This window comes from Sus scrofa, chromosome 15 (assembly GCF_054392235.1).
Source record: "Sus scrofa isolate SSC_HxYL_T2T_F1_AM1 chromosome 15, Sscrofa_HxYL_maternal_Yorkshire_Landrace_v2.0, whole genome shotgun sequence".
Lineage (NCBI taxonomy): Eukaryota > Metazoa > Chordata > Mammalia > Artiodactyla > Suidae > Sus > Sus scrofa.
This window is the reverse complement of record NC_139397.1, coordinates 61,337,448-61,361,006: the sequence shown is the minus strand read 5'-3', so window position 1 is coordinate 61,361,006 and position 23,559 is coordinate 61,337,448. Positions and strand designations below refer to the sequence as shown.

At 35.8% G+C, this 23,559-nt stretch overlaps 1 protein-coding gene across 12 annotated transcripts in view; it reads right to left on the bottom strand.

Annotated features, from left to right (window-relative positions):
- Positions 1-2,222: 2,222 nt before the first annotated feature.
- ADAM3 (ADAM metallopeptidase domain 3) overlaps positions 2,223-23,559 on the bottom strand; it is a 94,412-nt gene continuing 73,075 nt past the window's right edge. For 4 of the 12 annotated variants that reach the window (XM_084997907.1, XM_084997913.1, XM_084997912.1 and 1 more), the window contains 2 exons: positions 6,003-6,052; positions 2,223-2,394 (listed from right to left, as the gene is read on the bottom strand). In XM_084997907.1, the coding sequence (XP_084854033.1) occupies positions 2,368-2,394; positions 6,003-6,052 (77 nt within the window). In that variant the 3' untranslated portion in view covers positions 2,223-2,367. 12 annotated transcript variants of the gene reach the window in all.

Genomic DNA, 23,559 nt, shown 5'->3' with positions numbered 1-23,559 from the left:
ACATTAATTCAAAAAAATATATGCAGTAGTTCCTACTGTGGCAAAGTGGGTTAAGAATATGACTACATTGGCTCAGATCGCTGTGGAGGTATGGATTCAATCCCTGGCCTGGTGCAATGGGTTAAGTGATCCCATATTGCCATAGTGGTGGTGTAGGTCGCAGCTGTGGCTCAGATTCAATCCCTGGTCTGGGACTTTCCACATATTGTAGGTGGGGCCATAAAAAAAGATAATGTACCCCTGTGTTCATTACAGCATTATTTATGATAGCCCAGATAAGGAAACAACCTAACTGACCACTCGTGGGTGAATGGATAAAGATGCTGTATGTAAATACAATGGGTTCATGGTCATAAAAATAGATGAAGTCTTGCCATTTGTAACAACATGGATAGACCTTGATGGTATTGCATTAAGTGAAATAAGTCAAATGGAGAAAGACAAATACTACATGATTTCACTCATATGTGGGGAAAAATAAACCAAACCAAATCAAACCCACAGGAGAGAAAACAGTAAGAGTAATCAGAAGGGAGGGGGGATGGGGAATGGAAATTAAAAATTTGGCGATAAGCACACTGTATTATATACAGAGGTTGAAAGATGTTGTACATATGCAACACATAGAGTGTGTAAAACCATAATTATCTCTATTAAAAAATCTTAAACATGATCCTGCATTAGGCAATAAAAAGCACTATTCTTCAGCTGTGTGCCTAGCCTTACAATGTGAGATTATAACCTGAGGAGGAAAGGGAAACTTTAAAATGGAACCTGAGTGTGTTTTTGTTAACGGTTACTGCTAGAATGTTAGAAAGGAAAGTGTCGAAATGGGAAAGCCAGCTGGATGAGTTGAGGGAGGAAAAGTGAAACTGCTACAGAAGAAAGAACATGCAATCATCTTTGTATTTTCTGATATATATCTTAAGCTGCACACACTCAAAACCTGACTCAGCCTCTGCCTGCCACTCACCCAAACCTTCCTTTTTCCTAGTATACTCTACCGCAAGGGTGTATTGTATCAACAGTTGCAAAAACGACCTCCAGTCAGGGCCTGCTCGTTGGTAGTACACCTGGGAAACTGATCTTGAGAAGTTATTGAATAAGGCAGAGTACTGATCATAATGGTCCCAAATAAGTTGGTGGCAACATGGATGAGGGAAAGGTATGATGGAATCATTAATTTTTACCACACAGTTCACCCACTTAAGACACACAACTGAATCCTTGTAGGATGTTTACTATATCCACGAAGATGTGCAACCATGACCACAGTCAATTTTGGTTCCCTCATCTCTAAATCAACTCCTCTACTCTTTAGCCATTACCACGCCCCACCCCCACTCTCAGCAGTAAATAACCACTAATCTTTGTTTCTCCAGACGTCCCTGTTCTGACGTTTCACACAAATGCTGAAGACACGGTTATTGTGGCTGGCTTTACTCACTTAGCATCACAGTTTCAAGTTCCATCCACGCTGTGGCAGTATCAGTGCTTCATTGCCTTTTATGGATGAATATCCCACTGGATGGATAGACCACATTTGTTTACCCATTTATCAGTCGCTGAACAATGGAAGAGGAAACTTTTGGCCTTTGCGATGAGCTACTCCCACCCCTGCCCAGGAGCACCTCTGTTTATACTGATGGAGACTCTGTAGGTCCTAATTAGACTCCAGGTAGGCTGATGGGTCCCTAATCCATAGATACTTTGAGGTGTGCAGAAGCAAACCGGTCTCAGTAAGTAGGGGATGAAGAGAGGAGCCATTGAAGCAAGAAAATATCACCCAGGCAAGCTCAGCTTCATGCAGGAAAGAGCAGCCAGTCTGGATTCCTTCAAAGGACAAAGATACACTTTGGATCACAAGGTCCACTGGGCCAGGAAGTCACACCTGGAGACAGAGCAGCGGACTATGACCGGAAGCTCAGTTGGAGCAATTCCTTGAGGGTAGAAGGGATGCTATCGACTGTCTGAGGGCTCTGGGGCTGGTCTTGCCTAGCAACACTTCCTTTCAGTATCCTAGCGCTTGGAATGGATGGGGTATGAGAATCGTGAACTACCGGAGAGGGGCAGACTGTCAGTGTCCTCTCTTGAGACAGCAGCAGGAGTGGACCCTGGGATGTTTTCCATTTGGGATGTAACAGCTTTCCAGGTTCAAAAGAAGCAACCTGCTTATTTCCTACGAGAGTATCATGGTGGTAGAAAAATCAATAGACACATGCTTTACATACATTCTCTCATAGGATTTATTTGGGCTTATGAAATTGAAAGCATTAAGCCATCACAAAAGGAGAAAAAAGCTGATGTGTTTCATTCTTGAATCAGCCCAATTAAAGGTGAATTTCTTGGTGATATCTTCTCTCCGAGCTATGGCTTTTGACAGCCTTCTTTAGTCTGTGTTGTAAAAGAAATATAGAAAAATAGAAATGCTCCATTTTAATTGTTTATAAAAGCTGGCTAATTTTAACTCACAACTACAGGTATATCAATTCATTAGCATAATAAGACAGTTTATACTGTCACAGTCTATGCCTGTGCTCCACAGAATTGTAAACCTGGGGTTTTGTTTGTTTGTTTTGATATTTCCCCCCTTGAATCATTTGGTATGGCCACATTAAAAGGAAAGACTCTACACTGGCATTTATATAGGTCTCATTTGTAGAGACCTATATAAATGACCCACCTTTGCCATGGGTCAAAGAAAATCACAAGGACACAGAGAAGGCAAGAGCAATACAATAGATGAATACAACACAATGGCTACTATTATTTTCTCTATTTTTATCTGCAGAGCAAGAGTCCTTCCAACAGTCCCTTGTGCATTTCCAAGAGGAGTCCCACAGACACATGTTCAAAGCCCTCTCCTTCTGCCCTCTTCTTCACTTCATCACCCCAATACCAAACTCATCCTCACTTGCTGTGTGATAATGTAAAGGGTGTTGTATCCACTGTGTCAGAAGAGTTTGAGTCTCTGTGGTTCTCTTTTTTCTAACCCAAGTACCATCCAGTACAAGTAATGTTAAGTATCCTCCAGTCACAGCTTCAATCAAATCTCCCTCTCTCACATCTCTCAAAACTTGGTTGGTCTCTCTGTATTCTCCTGTCCCGCCCACATCACACTTTTCCTGTGTGTTCATATCACTAGTCTCTGGTTCTGACTGAACCTGAGTGAATGTTCTCCTAATTCATCCCTGTGAAACTTGTAGAAAGTGGACCATATCGCAAAATCCCTCCCTCATCATTTCAAAAATACTCTACGTTCCTATTCATAGATAAGAAAATTTGAACCCCTTATTGCGGCATATCAGACACTTGTCTTAGCTCATGATGACCTGTGCAGATTTTCTCTTTCCAACATCCATACATTTTTAAATGAATTTTTTAGGAGTTCCTGCTGTGGTGCAGAGGAAATGAATCCTACTAGGAACCACGAGGTTGCAGGTTCGATCCCTGGCCTTGCTCAGTGGGTTAAGGTCCGGCGTTGCAGTGAGCTGTGGTGGAGGTCACAGATGCAGCTCAGATCCCGCTGCTGCTGTGGCTCTGGCGTAAGCTGGCGACTACAGCTCCGATTGGACCCCCTAGCCTGGGAATCTCCATATGCTGCAGGTGTGGCACTGAAAAGACAAAAATAAATAAATAAATAAATAAATAAATAAATAAATAAATAAATATATTAAGAACACAGCTTGAGAAACACGGAGGGCTGGGTTTACATTGTAGCCTCGATAGCCTCCTGCTTTATGGAAATTAATGTAATTTAAGCACCCTTTCTTACACTCTGCTTCCAAATTGTCAATTCATTCTGTTGGTCCACCTTCACAATTTATTCCTAAGGGCATCTGTACTGCACTTGGTCTGAGGTAACATCCTTTCTCTCCTGGGTTATTGGGGTGACTTCTCCACTAACTGGTTTCTCCACTTCTTTCTTTGCAATCATAAAGATGACTTTCAGCAAACCAGCCTTTCAAAGTTTGTCATGGGCTTGGAGTCTGAATCCTTGAATGATTTCTGTTTTTGCTCAGAGTAAGCACAGATTGTCCCCAAGGCCTGCCAGACCCAACTTCTCTGACCTCATCATGACCATGGCCTTCTTGCTCACTCTGCTCCATCACTGTTACTCATCAAACACTTCTGACTCTTTTCTTCATTGTCTCATTCAAGTGCTTGAAAAGCTCTGCCAGCTTGATGCCCGTGTCATGTGGAGTTGATTTACAGCTGCAGTGGAAAAGCTCCCTTGCTATCTGTGGGAGAGCCTGAATGTCTGTGTTCCCCTTTTGCCGAGATAAGGACAGTGGGATTTATGATGGGCTGCTTAAAATTTAGGATAAGGAACCTGGAGACCTTGTTCATAACCGTCATTGCTTGCCTACATTCTTCTTTTGCTGCACTGTATCCTTTGCATTTATTTTTTTTATTTTTTATTTTTTGTATTATTTGCATTTAAATAAAAGCCATCTGTGAGTTGACTCTGTGATGACAGGTGATGCCTTTCAAAGAGATAAAATGAGTAATAATTTGTACCTCCTCCAATTCTTTGCTTACACATCCCTTGCTCAGTAGGGCCTACTCAGCCAAATTTAAAACTGCTCTCCAGTTCCCAATTACCCCTACTTCTCTCAGCTTTTCCACATAATTAATCACCTTTCACTACACTGTATAAAATATGCTTGTCACTTATAGAGTGGATGCCTCACCCACTGTGCCAAATTCTTGAGGCAAGACCTTGGTATAACCATAAAGTGATGTTGGCAGGAGAAGACTGTGAAAAATAGAAACAAAAGTAAAAGAGAGCAAGATATTGAATTCATGGCTTAAGAGTTGGAAAATAGAGAAAGTGGTGTGCTCAGCCTATTGCTCTATGAGAAAATGAGTGATGTTGAGTGGAGGTGAGGAATTTGAGTGTAGACAGTGTAATGATGAAACTATGATTGAAGGACATGAGAAGAAGACTGCCAAGAGCCAAAATGCCTAAGATTTGGGCACTTAATAAACTGATCAGAGAAGAGGCAGAGACTGGCCCAGGCAGAAACAAGACTGCATAGAGGATAGGGAGTTAACATGTTTTCTTTGGTGGCAGATAAGGAAAGAGAGGTCTGTTGACTTTATTCTTGATCAAAGTCAGATATGGCAGGTAAATAAACAGATGAACGCTCCATCTCACTTAGATGAGTTTTTGATTTTTTCCTTTATGCTTAGTGATGTTTAGTAAGTAAAATATCACAATTTATTTGCACATACGGGCTATAAATTTGAACAACATATGCAGAAGTCAACTTTATCCCATCTTATAGTAAAGAATTGTTCTTATGCCTTGGATGGTGAGTGTATTTAGCATTTTGCCTGGCATCTGCTAGGTCCTCAATAAATGTAAATTCCATTCCCCATTCCCAGATTATATCAGAAAGTATGCATCAACATGGTGGAGTTCTTTAGAGTTTAAACCTGGAGTCTGATTGTCTTAAACTTGAACTCAAAAGCTTTCTAAAATTCTATACAGGTGGGGAATTATTTATATTCCTTATGTCTATTTTCTTATTTCTAAAATAAGGAGAACTTATTAATGTATTAACCAGGGAGTTAGTGAGGAAGAAATATAAGTGTTGGGAGACAATTTGTGTAAATTATCAGTTAGAACCTTAAAAATACCAACCAAATGCATGATTGTTCATAAATATTTTAAGAACATATTTAAATTCTCTATAAAAGTCACTTCTTATTCCCAGAATACTGGTTAATAAATCCGTGGCTAATGTGAGTTAACATTAAATGTTTCTAGATAAGCATAAAATAAAATTAACATCAAATGCTTTGTTTTAATCTTTTAGGCTTCAATATTACCAAATAGAGATCAAGTTGATGAAACATGGGAATAATAGACTAAGATGCTGTTTAAAATACTTTTTAACAGTCTACTCTCTTAGACTGAGATACTGTTAAAAATACTTTTTAAAGTATTTAATGAATGATATAATTTTGTCAATAATTTTATTAGTTTACTTCACCTTTAAATGTAAGATTGTTGCTTTTACTGCTGCTGGCTTCTGATAGAGATCTACATGAAAGAAATAGGATTATTTTTAAGGTTAGGAAAGACTGTAATTTAAAGTCCAGAAATGCTAAAAAAAAAAAAATCTAGATTTGTACTAATTGCTCAGTTAATGTGTGCCAATACCAACTTTGTTTCCCATGTTCCCACTTTGGAATCATATATTCTAGTGTTTGGTCTTTCTCTAAAGTTAGTCTAACTTTTAAATATGTTAAGCATTTTTAAAATTTCAAATCAAAAGTCCATCTATTACTTACTTTTCTCTATTTTGTCTACATGGAAGACAGAATGAAGTATTAAAATATGTATGATGATGCTTCTCCAAAGTTAAACAGAAAATTTACTTATAAATTCTTAAATTATCATATTTTTAACTCTATTATTTTCATCAAATAAATATGTGAATATTCATTACTTCACTTCTGTTAATGAGGTCCTTAATGAGGCCTCTCTGTCTTCCAGTTCTTTAGTTACACTTTGTGGTATTTATGCAGCCTCCATTTTTTTCGTTGGCTACTACACTCCTTTTCTTTGGTTCCTGTTGAGGAAGAATGTGGTGGTGTAAAGTTCCTACTAACTGGCTACAATTCTTTGACCACAGATGATAAAACCAGGCTTGAACACCCAATTCAGGATTATAAATCCAGACAGAACACTGGCTGAAATTAGATACACTTGCACATAAATTTCTTTCTGTGTCTTGAGAAAATGAACTAAGAGGCACTTGTTGTGGACAGATTATTGGGATTTTTATTTGAAAATGAAACTAGAAAAAGTTGAGATAGCTACTCTGGGCCATGTGGAAGCAGAGCAGTCATTTTGGAGAGAATGGACATAGACAAGAAGAGATGACGTCAATCATAAAGTCTTTGAGTGATGGAGAGAATGACTTAATTCATGACCACCCAGTTTATTACCACCCTTTTGTGTTTCATTTCTATATAGTTTCTTGCCCTTGCAGCCATGAAGCCTTTTACTAGTGCTCTAAATTTTAGGCTATCACCTAGAATACTCGACCCAGCAAGAATATAATTTAAAATAGAAGGGGAAATAAAGAATTTCTCCAACAAACAAATAAAAGAATACAGCAACACTAAGCCCATTCTAAAAGAAATACTTGAAGTTTCCTCTAAATAGGAAAGAAATAAGATATAGGATGGAGAAATTCACAATTGGAAAGTAATCAATTAAACAAGCCAGTATACAGATCTAAAAAGAAAAAAATATGTAAAAGTGATGATAAACAAAAGGAACAGCAATGGGATAAACATGAATATGTAAAAAAATCAAAATCATAAAATGTGGGGAAAGAGAGCAAGAAAATCTATACTCTTTTTTTTTTTTCTGAATGTGTTTAAGCCTATATGACCATCAGGCTAAAGCTAGCAGATACAGGAAGGGGTTAACATGCTTGAAAAATAGGGCAAGCACAAATCAAAAACAATACATTCACAAAAACTAAAGAGAACACAAGCATAAAATAAAAGGAAATCATCCAACCAAAAAAGAAAGGAACAAAGAAGAAACATAGAATCAACTGGAAAACAAGGTTTAAAATGGCAAGAACACATATTTATCAATAATTACCTTAAATGTCAATGAACTGAATGCTCCAATCAAAAGATATAGAATGGCAGACTGGATAAAAAACAAGACCCTAAATATGCTGCCTACAAGAGACATATAAATTGAAAGTTAGAGAATGGAAAAAGATATTTCATGTGAATGGAAAAAAAAAACAGGAAAGCAGGAGTCATAGTACTCATATCAGACAAAACAGACTTTAAAACAAAGGCATAAGGAAAGACAAAGAAGGACACTATTTAATGATAAAAGAATCCATTCAAGAAGAGGATATTATACTTGTCAGTATATATGCCCCTAATATAGGGGCACCCAAATATATACAACAAATATTAGCAGACATAAAAGGAGAAATTGATGGGAATACAGTAATAGTAGGAGACTTTAACACCACACTCACATCAATGGACAGATCCTTTGGACAGAAAATCAATAAGGTAACGGAGATCCTAAATTACACATTAGAAAAGTTAGACTTAATTGATATTTTCAGGATATTACATTAGGAAAAATCATAATACACATTCATTTAAGTGCATTTGGAACATTCTCAAGCATTAACCACATACTGGGGCACAAAATTAACCTCAACAAATTTAAGAGTATAGAAATTATTTCAAGCATCTTCTCTGCTACAGTGGCATGAAACTAGAAATCAAACACAGGAAAAGAAATGAGAAAAACTGACTACATGGAGACTAAACAACATGCTACTAAACAAACAATGAGTCAATGAGGAAATCAAAAGGGAAATTAAAAAATACCTCAAGATAAATGGTAATGAAAACACAAGCATTCAAATTCTATGGGATGCTGCAAAAGCAATCCTTAAGAGGGAAGTTCATAGCATTACACGTCTTCCTCAAAAAAAGAAGAAAAATCTCTAATCAACAACTTAACCCACCACATAAAAGAATTAGAAAAAGAACAACAAACAAAACCTAAAGTCAACAGAAGGAAGGAAATCATAAAGATCAGAGAGGAAATAATCAAAATAGGGATTCAAAGAACAATAGAAAAAAAAATCAATAAAACCAAGAGCTGGTTCTTTGAAAGGGTAAACATAACTGACAAACCTCTGGTCAGACTCACCAAGAAGAAGAGAGAAAGAAATCAAATAAACAAAATAAGAATTGAAAAAGGAGAAATCTCAACAGATACTGCAGAAATACAAAAATACATGAGATTACTATGAAAAATTATATGCCAACAGATCTGACAACCTGAAAGAAATGGACAACTTTCTAGAGACTTACAGCTTGCCAAAACTGAATCAAGAAGACATAGATCAACTGAACAGACTGATCACTAGAAATGAAATTGAATATGTAATAAAAACACTACCTAAAAATAAAAGTCCAGGACCAGATGGTTTCACAGATGAATTCTACCAAACACACAAAGAAGAACTTATACCCATCCTTCTTAAACTCTTCCAAAAGGTTGAAGAAGAGGGAACACTCCCAAAGACATTCTGTGAAGCCACCATCACCCTAATACCAGAACCAGACAAAAATACTACAAAAAAGAAAATTATAGGCCAATATCTTTGATGAATATAGATGAAAAAATTCTCAACAAAATTTTAGCCATCTGATCCAACAACATATAAAAAAGATCGCACACCATGACCAAGGGGGATTCATCCCAGGTTAGGAAGGATGGTTCAACTTGGGCAAATCAATGTCATAAACCACATTAACAAAAGGAAAGTCAAAAACCACCTGATCATCTCAATAGATGCAGGAAAAGCATTTGACATAATCCAATATCCATTCATGAAAAATACTATTACCAAAATGGGTATAGAGGGAACATACCTTAACATGATAAAAGCCATTTATGACAAATCCACAGCCAATATAATACTCAACAGAGAAAAGCTCAAAGTCTTCCCACTGAAATCTGGAACAAGACAGGGATGCCCACTCACCACTTTTACTTAACATGGTATTGGAAATTCTAGCCATAGCAGTCAGACAAACAAAAGAAACAAAAAGTATCTAAATTGGAATAGAAGAGGTAAATCTGCAGATGACATGATACTATACCTAAAGACTCCACGTAAAAGCTACTAGAACTGAACAATGAATTCAGCAAAGCATCAGGATACAAGATTAATATTCAGAAATCAGTTGCATTTCTGTATGCTAACAATGAAATATTAGGAAAGTAATCTAAAAATATAATACCTTTTAAAATCACATGCCCCAAAATTAAATACCTAGGAATAAACCTAACCAAGGAGGTGAAAGACTTACACAGTGAGAACTATAAAACATTAATCAAGGAAATTAAAGAGGATTCAAAGAAATGGAAAGATATCCAATGCTCCTGGATTGGAAGAATTAATATTAAAATGGCCATACTTTCCAAAGCAAAATATAGATGTAATGCGATCCTTATCAAATTACCCATCATGACATTTTTCACAGAACTAGAACAAACAATCTAAAAAATTTATATGGAATCACAGAAGACTCAGGACTGCCAAAGCAATCCTGAGGGAAAAAACAAGCAGGAGGCATCACTCTCCCAGACTTCAGACAATACTACAAAGCTAAGGTAATCAAGACAGTGTGGTACTGGTACCAAAACAGACATATGGGCCAATGAATCAGAATAGAGAGCCCAAAAATAAATCAAGACACCTGTGGTCAATTAATCTTCGACAAAGGAGGTGAGAATATAATGGGGACATGACAGTCTCTTTAGCAAGTGGTACTGGGAAAACTGGGCAACTCCATGTACATTAATGAAACTAGAACACACCCTCACACCATGCACAAAAATAAACTCAAAATGGCTTAAAGGCTTAAACATAAGATAAGACGCCATAAAACTACTAGAAGAAAATACAGGCAAAATATTCTCTGACATCAACCTTACAAATGATTTCTTAGGTCAGTTTCCCAAGGCAATAGAAACAAAAACAAAAATAAACCAATAGGACCTAATCAAACTGACAAGCTTTTGCATAGCAAAGGAAACCATAAAAAAAACAAAAACAAAAACAACAACAAAAAAAAAACGGAAGAAAGAAAAGTAGCTCCCGTCACGGCTCAGCAGAAACAAATCTGACTGGAATCCATGAGGATGCAGGTTCTATCTTTGGCTTTTCTCAGTGGATTAAGGATAAGCATTGCTATGAGCTGTGGTGTAGGCTGCAGACACGGCTCGGATCTGGCATTGCTGTGGCTGTGGCTTAGGCCAGTGGCTATAGCTCTGATTTGATCCCTAGCCTGGGAACCTCCATATGCTGCAGGTGTGGGGGAAAAAAAAAGATAGAAAAAAAGGCCAAAACATAGAAAAGACAACATACGGGATAGAAGAAAATAGTTGCTAACAATACAACCAACAAGGGCTTAATTGCCAAAATATACAAACAACTCATACAACTCAACAGCAAAAAATCCAATTGAAAATTTGGCAGAAGATCTGAATAGACAGTTCTCCTAAGAAGACATATGGATGGACAACAGGCACATGAAAAAAAATGCTCAACATCATTAGAGAAATGCAAATTAAAACTACAATGAGGTGCCACCTCACACTGCTCAGAATGACAACCATTAATAAGTCTACAAATAACAAATGCTGGAGAGGATGCAGAGAAAAGGGAACTCTCCTACACTGTTGGTGGGAATGTAAGTTGGTACAACCACATTAAAAACAGTATGGAGGTATGTCAGAAAACTAAATATGGAACTACCAAATAATCCAGCAATCCCACTCCTGGGCATATATCTGGACAAAACTTTCATTGAAAAAGATACATGCACCCCTATGTTTATTGCAGAATTATTAACAATAGCAAAGCCATGGAAATAGCCTATATGTCCATGACAGATGACATCTGAGTGACAGATGAATGTATTAAGATGATGTGGTACGTATACACAATGGAATACTACTCAGCTATAAAAGAGAACAAAATAATGCCATTTGCGGCAACATGGATTCAACTAGTGATTCTCATACTAAGTGAAGTAAGTCAGAAGAGAAAGACAAATACCATGTGATATCACTTATATGTAGAATCTAATATATGGCACAAATAAACCTATCTACAGAAAAGAAACAAACTCATGGACATGGAGAACAGACTTGTGGTTGCCAAGAGGGAGGGGGAGGGAGTATGAGGGACTGGGAGTTTGGGGTTAGTAGACGCCAACTATTGCATTTGGAGTGGATAAGCAATGAAGTCCTGCTGTATATCACAGGAAACTACATCCAATCACTTGTGATGGAACATGATGAAAGGTAATATGAGAAAAAGAATGTATATATTATATGCCTATGTGTGTGTATATATATATATATTATATACATATATATGTGTATAACTGGGTCACTTTGCTGTACAGCATAAATTAACAGAACATTGTAAATCAACTACAATAATTTTTTTAAATAATTAAATTTAAAAAAAAAACTTTAGGCTGTCATGAGCAGATTTTGTTATTCATGATCAATGATACCTACTATATCATCTCTTCCAAAATTTGTATTTAGTTCTTACAACTATTCAGATTTTTCAGAGTCCAAGAAGACTTATACCAGATATTATTCATTAAATCAATTTATAATAATTTAGTGGTTATGTAAATGTCCATATGAATCATGCAGAATACTACCCTGAATTTAACAGATGGCTGCTGACTTGTTCATAAATAAAATGAACTAACTTGGGAAATAGAGGTGTTTATCGAAATTTTTATCATTATTTCATCTCTGTCTATACAAATGAGAAACAAAAATCATTTTCTTTACAATGAGAAAATGAGACCCACTTATTTACCCTACCCTCTGCATTCTCATCTTCCTAAATATTTACTAAGCCCAACTGTGAGTTGCACTGATGTCCCAGTAAAGAAAAAAAGCTGTATGTAAGTGCAATAAGTCAGGCAGAGAAAGACAAAGTATGATCCCACTTATATGTGGAATCTAAAAATTAAAATTAAAAAAAACCCCGTCATATATCCGGAGAACAAACTGATGGTTGCCAGAGGTGATGGCAGGTAGGGGGAGGAAGGCAGTGTGAGCAAAACGGGTAAATAGGGTCAAACTTCCAGTTATCAAATAAATACATCATGGCGGCTATAGTTGATAATAATGAATTGAATAGAACTTTAAATTCCTCATCAGGAGAAAATTAAATTTTTGTAACTATATATGGTGACAGACGTTAACTAGAACCATTGTGGTGATCATTTTGCAATATATACAAATATCAACACCTTATGCTGTATATATGAAATTAATATAATGTCATATGTTAATTATATCTCATTTTTTAAAAAGACCTAATCAAGTTCTGCTCTACCAAAAAAAAAAAAAAAAAAAAGCTGCACAGGTGCTTAAATTCTCATTTTAGGAATACATGAGCAACATTAGCTAAGTGTAAAATGAACAGTGTCCTGTGTTTTCTCTGCCTCTTTCTTTATCATCTTATATTTTCTCACCTCCCATACTCGATGCTTTCCTATTTCTATTCATCTTTACATTCTTCATATTTATGCTGCCCTGTCTCTAGTAATCTTCTTGGCACAGCCGAAGTCAAAAAAAAAAAGCTGCACAGGTGCTTAAATTCTCATTTTAGGAATACATGAGCAACATTATTCCAAGGAATAATGCAAGGAAAATGTGGTTGTCTGGGAAATAGAACTTTCTAAAGCAATTACAGCCAACATATCTTTCTATTCGAAAGGTACTGAGGATTTACTGAGTAACTTCAGTTGTTCCTGGTCCTGTATGAATTCTGAAAAAAAACTGGTGTGTACTAATACTCAATATTTCTAAACATTAACCCAATCCATTCAAGAATCCCTACTTAAAACATTCTGAAAAACATTTGAATTTTCCCACAAAGCATTTTTAATATTAAATATAAAAAATAATGAGTTTACTTACTCTTCACTTACTGTACCCTCTTTGTCCTGAAATATCTTCTTTTTATTACATTTAAGAGTAATGAGGGCAATTAGAATGAGCAAAGGTAGGAAAATGTAGAAACTGATCAAGAGACCTTTTTTTTGAGAAGCACGAGGTCGTTTTAACAAGAGTTTTGTATATTTTACATCTTCATCTGAAAACATAATAAGAGTACTTTTTAACTTTTTCAAAAATGAATTTGAAGCAATTAGTATTTGAATTATAAAAATTTGGGATCAAAGAATATAGTCACAGAATGAATAAATTTAGAAGAATAGTCTGTGACTATGCCCCAAAGTGCACTATATATTTATGTCAAATATATCTAGTATTTATTTTTAATTTTACATGTATATTTAATATTAATGTGCTACATTCTAATGTATTTTAATCTATCATATCCCTTCTATAAGGAAGGAACACATTAAATTGATATTATCATCTAATAGGTTATTCCATGTAAAAGTAGAGCAAAAAAAAGTTTTAAAAATTTTTAATAAAAATTATTGATATAACTGAAACTGATTTTAAAAAACAATTAACAATAGTAGACTAGGTTAAATTTCCATAATAGATATATAAAGTATATGTTAAAAATTTTGTGTTAATTAGAAAAATATTTATTCCTCTAGGTGTTATAAAGGCATATAAATCTAAAAAACAGGAGTTCCCATCATGGATCAGTGGTTAACGAACCCGACTAGCATACATGAGGATGCGGGTTTGACCCTTGGCCTCGCTTGGTGGGTTAAGGATCTGCCATTGCCATGAGCTGTGGTGTAGGTCGAAGACGCAGCTCAGATCCTGTGTTGCTGTGGTTCTGGTGTAGGCCAGCATCCACAGCTCCGATTAGACCCCTAGCCTGGGAACCTCCATATGCCACTGGTGCGGCCCTAAAAGACAAAAAATAATAATAGCAAATAAAAAAAAATTTTAAATAAATCTAAAAAACAAAAATCTATGGAAACTTGGCTCAATTAAGCAAAATAAATAAATCAGACAACTAAAATACAAAAAAAAAAAAACAACTAAACTATGCAATCAGAATCACCACCAAAGCTACTATGATGATTTAATTGTACATGAATTTAGTTCCCACTCAAAAAGACAAAAGAATCACTTTCTTTGTTGTTTTGGGTTTATTTTTGGCTGCACCTGTGGCATGTGGCAGTTCCCAGTCCAGGTATTGAACCTTGGCCAGGTATTGAACCTTGGCCAGGTATTGAACTCACAGCACAGCAGCAACCTCTGGAGTGGCAATGGGAGATCCTTAATCCGGTGCAGCACAAGAAAACCCCAAGAATTGGTAACTTTGAAACACACACAGTCCAATTATGTGTTGATGAAAAGTGATTCACCTAAAAGAAAAAGATTTAGCAAGACGTATGTATTATAAGAAATAAATTAGAAAATATAAGCAAAAATATTGACACTAATCAAACATGCATCAGTCTCATGCTATGGTAGAATCAACACTTTTAAAACTCTCTTTTCCTGGCTTCATCCATCAGAAAAGTTCAACTCTCCTTTAATTCATCTTTAGTAAAATTACCATGTTGGAAGTGGAGCTTCCTTCTCATGTGCTTAATTCCTCCAAAGACTGATTAGGTAATTTATTAGATAAATTGGGAGATACCCATTATTCTAGGGAAGAAAAATAGGGCACTTCCACCTTGGGGCATGATGGAATTTTTCCTTTAAGTGTGTCAATAATAAAAACACAAAACAAGACAAAATGCATGGGGGAAATGGTTTCTGAAAGTCAACAGGAAATACAGAGCTATTATATCTGAAGAGAAAACAAGATGTTGATTTTATGGAAAGACCATTCTACCTATGGATAATTTGCCAATCTCAGCACAGAGAATCGGAGTCCTAGGCATATAGCATTCCCATGGAGTTAAGGAGGCAGAGAACAGAGTTCACAGCAGCAGAAATGGTTTGAAACTGACGGGTGCAGCATGGACCAGAAAGTTGCTGTAGATTAAAGATTCCAAAAGTGTTGGGGAGATCCAACACAGGTATCCCTGGCAGTAAGCTAAGGGAGAGAGACAGAAAGAGAGACGGGGAGAGAGAGAGACATATGTGCATACATACATATGTAGATACACAGATACATAGATGTATAGATATACATATACATAGTTGGAGACAACCTGAAGCTAGTTAGCAGCTCTTATTGGGGTGAGGATGGAAAGAAATACTAGAGTTTGAACAGTGCTGGAAAAAAAAAGATCCTGGTTTCACCACATTCTCACTAATAGTTGTTGCCTGTATTTTTTACTGTAATAATCACCCTAATGAGTGGGAAAGTAGTTGCTCATTGTGGTTTTGACTGGCATTTTCCTAACATGTTGAACATCTTTTCATGAGCTTATTGGCCACTTGTATATCTTCTATGGAGGTGTATTTATTTAAATCCCTTCTCATTTTTAATTGGGTTGTCTGCTTAATATGGACTTGTATTCTTTATATATTCTGAAGACAAGTCCCACATGAGATATGATATTTACAAAATATTTTCTCCCACTCTTTAGTTTGAATTTCACTTTCTTGGAGGTATCTTTGCAAGCACAAAAGTTCTTAATTTTGATGAAGTTAAATCAATCTATTGTTTCTTTCTTCACTTGGCTTTGGTATCTTTGATAATATAGTCTATGCCAAGGTCACAAAGGTTTACTAATATGTACTCTGTTTTATAAATTTAGATTTTGAATTTAGATCTATGATGAAATTTCGGTTAATTTTTGTGAACATTGTGATGCAGTAATCTAGCGTCATTTGTATGTGGATATCTACTTGCCCCAACACCATTTTTTTTTAAAGACCGTACCTTCTCCATTAAATTGTTTTGGCGTCTTTGTCAAAAATCAATGACTGTAAGCCTGAAGCTTTATTTCTGGGTTTTCTCTTTTAGTCTATTGAAATAAATGTCAATCCGTATCCTTGGTACAATACTACACTGAATTGATTATTTTAGCTTTGTAATGTTTTGGAAAAGTGTTTTCAGTTTCAAGTTTTCTTGCAAACTGTTTTCAAGATTATTTTTTACTATCCTATCATTTGAATTTTTGTAAGAATTTTAGGATCAGCTTGTCATTCTCTGAAAAAGAGATAGCTTGGGTTAGTTAAGGATTGTGTTGAATTTGTAGATTAATGTTGGGAGTATTTCCATATTAACAATAGTGAGTCTTCCAATATATTATCAGGAGATGTCTTTACATTTATGCAGATCTTTATTTTAATAATGTAGTTTTAGCTTTCACTGTATTATCCTATTAATTCTTTTCATAAAAAATTATTTCTAAACAATTTTTGGGGTGATGTTATAAAATGGTATTTTTGCCTAACAATTTTGCTTTATCGTGGTAAAATACGCAACATATAAAGTTTACCATTTCAAACAGTTTTGAATGGAGAGTCAATGGCATTAAGTACCTTTGTGTATCTATCATTACCATCAAACTCTAGGACTTTTTCATCCTCCTAAATTGAAACACTCTACCCTTTAAACATCGACTTACCATTTCCTCTCCCTCCAGCCCCTGGCAACTACCTTTCTGTTTTGTCCCTCTGAATTTGATTACTGTAGGTACCTCATAAAAGCAGAATCATTCAATATTTGTTCTTTTGTGCGGGTTCATTTTAGTTAGCATAAGGTTTTCCAGTTCCATCTATATTGTACCATGTGTCAGAATTTCATTCCTTTTTTTTTTTTTTTTTTTTTTTTGGTCTTTTGTCTTTTGAGGGCCCCACTTGTGCATCTGCGGCATATGGAGGTTCCTAGGGAAGGGGTCTAATCGGAGCTGTTGCCTCCAGCCTATACCACAGCCACAACAATGCCAGATCTTAGCCGCATCTGTGACCTACATCACAGCCCATGGCAATGCCGAATCATTTTCATGCCTTTTTAAAAGGTAAATAACTTTCCACTGTATGTATATACCATTGTATGTGTATACTACTGATGGACATTTGAGTGTTTCTGCCTTTCAGCTATGGTGAATAAAGTGGCTAAGAACACGTGCATACAAATATCTGTTTAAGTCCATCATTTCAGTGCTTTGAGTATATATCTAGATGTGGAATTTTAGGATAACATGTAATTTTGTGTTTAATTATTTGAGGAACCTCCATGCCATTTTCCACATGGGCTGTAACACTACATTTCCACCAACAATGCACAGAGTTTCCAATTTCTCCACATTCTCATCAGCACTTGATACTTTCTGATTTTTTAAATAATAGCCATTCCAATAGGTGTGAATTAGTATCTAGTTGTAGTTTTGATCTGCAATTCTCTAACAATTAGTGATGTTGAACAATTTTTCCTGTGCTTACTGGCCATCCATATATCTTTTTTTGAAGAAATGTCTTTTCATGTCCTTTGCTATTTTTTAAATTGGGCATACATGTTTCTTTACACCTGAGTTGAAGGAGCATTTTACATAACAGTAATCATTCATCAGATATATGATTTGCAAACATCTTCTCCTTTTATAATATGATGATGTTAATAATTTTTCTCCAACTCAAGAATCAATGAATGAACAGAATGTTTCTACTAACTAAAAGGAAATATCATATTCTCATCCAGTTAGTCACACTTCAGCATGCAATATTTTGTCACAAATACCTAGATCATTTTGTATTTGTGAAGATCTAGAATAGTATCTTTTCACCTTTTATCATATTTGTACATGAACATTTATTTGATATAATTTACATCTGGGCAAATGTATACACTAAGTTGACAAAGGAGTTAGATGTTGTAGGAGTGCTAAGCATTGATTAATCATTTAAATTGATGTTTGTAAATATAAAATTAAATTATGTTCTATTATAGTACAACATTATTTATAATAGTTCTAAACAAAGTGAAATAATAAAACTGAAATAATAAACATGTACAGTAGCTAGTGATAATTACAAAACTATTGTGGAGGAAATCAAAGAAGACATATAAATGGAGAAATAAATTGTGTTCATAGATTGGAAGATTCAATAATAAGTAGTGAAATGTAAAAGTTTCCTAAATTGATCCATAGGTTTAACACAATTTGTATCAAAATCATGGGCAGATTCTTTGTGAGCACAGACAAGCTTATTCTAAAAGGTATATGGAAAGGAGAAACACTAAAATAGCCAAAACAATTTTGAAAAAGGAGAATAAAGTGTGAGAACTCACTTTTCCTAATGTTAAAGATTACTATATAGCTACAGTTATCACAACAGTGTCGTACTGGTGGAGGGAATGACACATAGATCAATGGAACAGAATAGAGGTCTGAGAAAATACACCAACACAAAAGTGTCCAATTAATTTTTAACAAAGGTGCAAAATCAACTCAGTGGACAAAAGACAGCTTTGCAAAGAATTGTGCTAGAACAATTTGACACTCATAAATTAGAAAATTAATCTTCTACCTTTTGTAAAAACTAACTCCAAATGGATCACAGGCTTAAGTATAAAACATAAAGGTATACTTTTTACAGATAACACAGCGGAGGATTTCAAGTCTCAAGACTGACAAAGAATTCATATACTTGATACCAAAAGCATAGACCCAAAAATGAAAAAAAAAAAAAAAAAAAGAAGAGCTTTTCAAAATAAGAACTGGGGGGAAAAAAACACTTTGGGTCTGAGAAAAAACAAATACAGACTTTGGGAGAATATGTTCAAATCACAAATCCAACAAAATGCATATGCCTCTGAAAACTCAACATTTAATAAACAAAACAATTTAAAAATGGGTGAAACATGTAAACAGACTTTTCACTTAAGTAGATAGGTGCCAAATAACAAGAGAAAAGGTACTCAATATTTTTATCCATCAGAGAAGCACAAATATAAAAACACAATGAGGTATTAGTACACACCAATAGAATGGCTTTAAAAAAGTGGTATTATTTGCCAAGGGTGCAAAAAAAAACATTCATATGTCATTGGTGGAGATGTCAAATGGCACAGTCACTCTGCAGAATAGCTTGGCAGTTGCTTTTAAAACTATATACGTGCATGTTTATAGCAGTTTTATTTACAATTGCCAAATCTAGGGAAAAAAAACCAAATATGCTTCAATGGGTTAATGAATAACCAGAGACATAGCAATTTCATTCTTGGAGAATTAAACATTTATTTTGATGTAGAATCTCCCATGCAAATCTTCACTGCAGATCTATTCATAATAACTAAAAGTTGGCATCCACCAAATGTCCTTCAATGGGTGGATAATTAAACAAATTATGATACAGACATACAAGGGAATACAGGTCATCAAAAAAAAGGAATGAAAAATTCCTACATGCAACAACTTTGATCCAGTTCATGGGAATTATGCGAGAAAGACAATCTCAAAAAGATACAAACTACATGATTCCATGTATATAGCATTCATGAAATAACATAATTAGAAAAGAGGGAGAGCACTTTAGTGGTCAAGGGTTAGGAATGGGGAAAGAGAGGATCAGTGTAGCTATACAGAGGAGTAACAATATTAGGGGCCATGTAGTGGTGATAGTCGTCTATATGTTGACTGTGGCGGTGGTTACACAAATTTGAACACGTGGTGAAATTGCATAGGATTAAATATACACATACATGAATGCATACACACACGTACACATAAGTAAGTGCATATATACTGGTGAAATGTGAAAAGGTATGTGTATTTCATCAATGTCCATTTTCCGGTTTTGATATTCTACTGTAGTACTGAAAAAAGTTAACACTTACTGAAGCTGAGTAAAAGATACACAATACTTTCCTCTAAATTTTTTGGCAACTGTTTATGAACCTATAATTATTTCAACATAATAGGTTAACTAAAAATAACAATGAGATATCATTACATATCTGAAGTTGCCAAAACAAAATCAAACAAGAGAAACAACAACAACAAAAATGGCAATACCAAGTGCTTGTGAAGTGTGGGTCATCTGTGCAAAGTAAATGGGATTCTCACAGGTAAAGGCAGAGAAGGAAAATTGTAAGGCCACTTTGGAAAATAATTTGTTTCTTAAAAAATTAAAATATACTTACTAAAAAAAATGCATTTAGAGAGTTCCCCTTGTGGCTCAGTAAGTTAAGAACCTGACATAGTGTTCATGAAGATGTGGGTTCAAGCCCCAGCTCACTCAGTGGGTTAAGAATCCAGCATTTCTGCAAGCTGCAGCATAGGTCACAGATGCATCTCAGATCTTGCATTGCTATGGCTTTGGCATAGGCCTGAGCTGCAGGTCCAATTTGACCCCTAGCCCAGGAACTTCCATATGCTATAAATGCAGTCAGAAAAAGAAAAAAAAAATACACTTAGTAAATGATCCAGCAATACCATTTATAAGTATTTACTCACCAAAATTGAGAAGTTATATATACACAAGAGCTTATATGTGCATGTTTATAGCAGTTTTATTTATAATTGCCAAATCTAGAGAAAAAAATATGCTTCATTGGGTGAATGAGTAAGAGAACTATAGTACTTAGTTTCAATAGGATGCTACTTAACAATAAGGAAGAATGAATTATTAAAACAGATGACAATGGCAATGAATCTCAAATGCCTATGTTCCATTACAAGACATTCGGGAAAGGGCAAATCTATGGTGACAGAGAACAGGTGGTTTATTGTGAGGAATTCATGGTAGGAGATAAACATAGAGAGAAGCCAGAGGGAAGTTTTGAGATGATGGCTCAACTGTGTATCATGACTATCATGGTAGGAACAAGAACACGTACCTTTTTTTTCAATACTCATAGAACTATGTATGACAGAGTGAATATTACTGTGTGTAATTTTTTTTTTTTTTTATCTTTTTGCTATTTCTTGGGCTGTTCCCGCGGCATATGGAGATTCCCAGGCTAGGGGTCTAATTGGAGCTGTAGCCACTAGCCTATGCTGGAGCCACAGCAACACAAGATCCGAGCCGCATCTGCAACCTACACCACAGCTCATGGCAATGCTGGATCATTAACCCACTGAGCAAGGCCAGGGATCGAACCTGCAACCTCATGGTTCCTAGTTGGATTCGTTAACCACTGCGCCACGACGGGAACTCCTGTGTGTAATTTTTTTTTAAGTCAAATATGTTTAATTTTAAAAGTAAATGTTAAAAAAGAGACAATGGTGAATATGTTTTTTCCAAAATTTCAAAAAATACAACTTGTTGATTCAAGATCTCCACCAACCCAAGAGAATGAACCCAAAGAAAAGCACATCTTGGTAAATCATAGTGAAACCATGGAAAATTGAAGATATAAAATAAGTATGAAACTCAAAGAATGGATGTGTCAGGGGACTGCTGACTGAAATCCCCCCGCCTTGGCCAGGCACGATAATAGCTGCTTACAGGAATTGTCTCACAACAGGAGGCTCTGACAGGAACATGGTGCTGCCCTGAAGACTAACCAGGAGGATGTGAGAGGGGCCAGTAGGATGAAAGAGAGGACCAACCTCCCTGAAATACACTGTGGCTAAGAGATGCCCACACTAAGATTCCCACCAACCCAAGAGAATAAATCCAAAGAAAATCACGCCAGACCAAGTATGAGCCAAGCAAGATGCCTGACAAGAGACAACCCAGAAACTAACCCCATTCCCATAAAACCCGAGACTGTAAGCCACATGGCGGAGCAGTTCTCCTGGGCTCCCTCAGCTTGCTGATCTGCCCAGGCACCCCTTCCCAATAAAGTCTTTTGTTTTATCAGCATGTGTGTCTCCTTAGACAATTTATTTCCAAGTGTTAGACCAGAGACCATTCTTGGGTCTGGGAAGGGGTCCCCCTTCCTGCAACAAAAGAAGCATTATATTACTGGGATGAATAATAATAATGACAGCAGCATTCTCATCACAAAATGGAAGCCAGGATACAGTGGGATTCCATGTTTGAACTGCTGAAAGAAACAATTCTCGCTGTAGAATTCTTTCTCCAGTGAAAATACCCTTCACGAACTAATATATCATAAGGATATTTTAAAAACGAACAAAAGCTGAGACAATTGGTCACTACTGAGGCAAAGTAATGAATAATGATTTTAGGTAGTTATTGTAGGAACACGGGCTTCGATATATTCCCTGATTGATGTCCATGGTTTAAGATTTGTAAAAACTAATCAAGACAAACAGGCCTTGCTTGTGTCAGATTAACTATTGAAAGTGGATTTGTTTTACATCAACGTGGGAACTAACCCCTGACTATACATTCGACTGTTAGCAAAAGAATGTATAGAGTGGCAACTCTAAGTCTAGGGGAATGAATAGCAAAAGGATGAAAAACTTATGGAGCCTACCCTAACTCTAAAGTCCCTATTGGACGAGGCCCGATATAGGTAAACTGGGTAAGGCCAATGGGAAAAAGAACTGATATCTGGACCCCGCATTGGCTCTCCTGTCTTTAAGAGATAAAAACCTCCATAGAACAATAGAAAAAGGGACTCTTCCTCCCCCCTCCCAGTGTCTGTGATGGGAGCTATTTGCTTTCCTGTAATAAAGACTTTTCCTTGCTTGCTGCCTGTGTGTTCACAAAGTTCACTGTCTCCGTGAACAAGAACCTGGATTCTGGTAACATCTTTCCCATAACACTATTAGGTACACACAAAAAGAAATATTAAAGAAAGTTTTTCAGGCTGAAAGAAAACAACCCACATGGAAATTTCAATGTGCTGGAGGAGTTGAAAAGCCCTTGAAAACAGTAAACAGGTGGGTAAATGTAAATATTTTCAGTAAAATTCTTTAACATTCCATTGGGGATTTTAAGGCAAATACAACGACTTATTGTCAGGTTTACAACATATACATAAATAAGATAGATCATAACAGAAGCACAAGTGATGGAAAGACATTAATGGAATTTTATTGTTAGGAGAGTTTTTACATTGTGAAGTTGACAAAAATCAAATATTCTACAATTGTTCAGGAATATTCACCAAATTAAAAAATGTTTTGTGCAATCTCCTATCAATAATACTTTGGATATGTAAGATTTTGTTATTTATG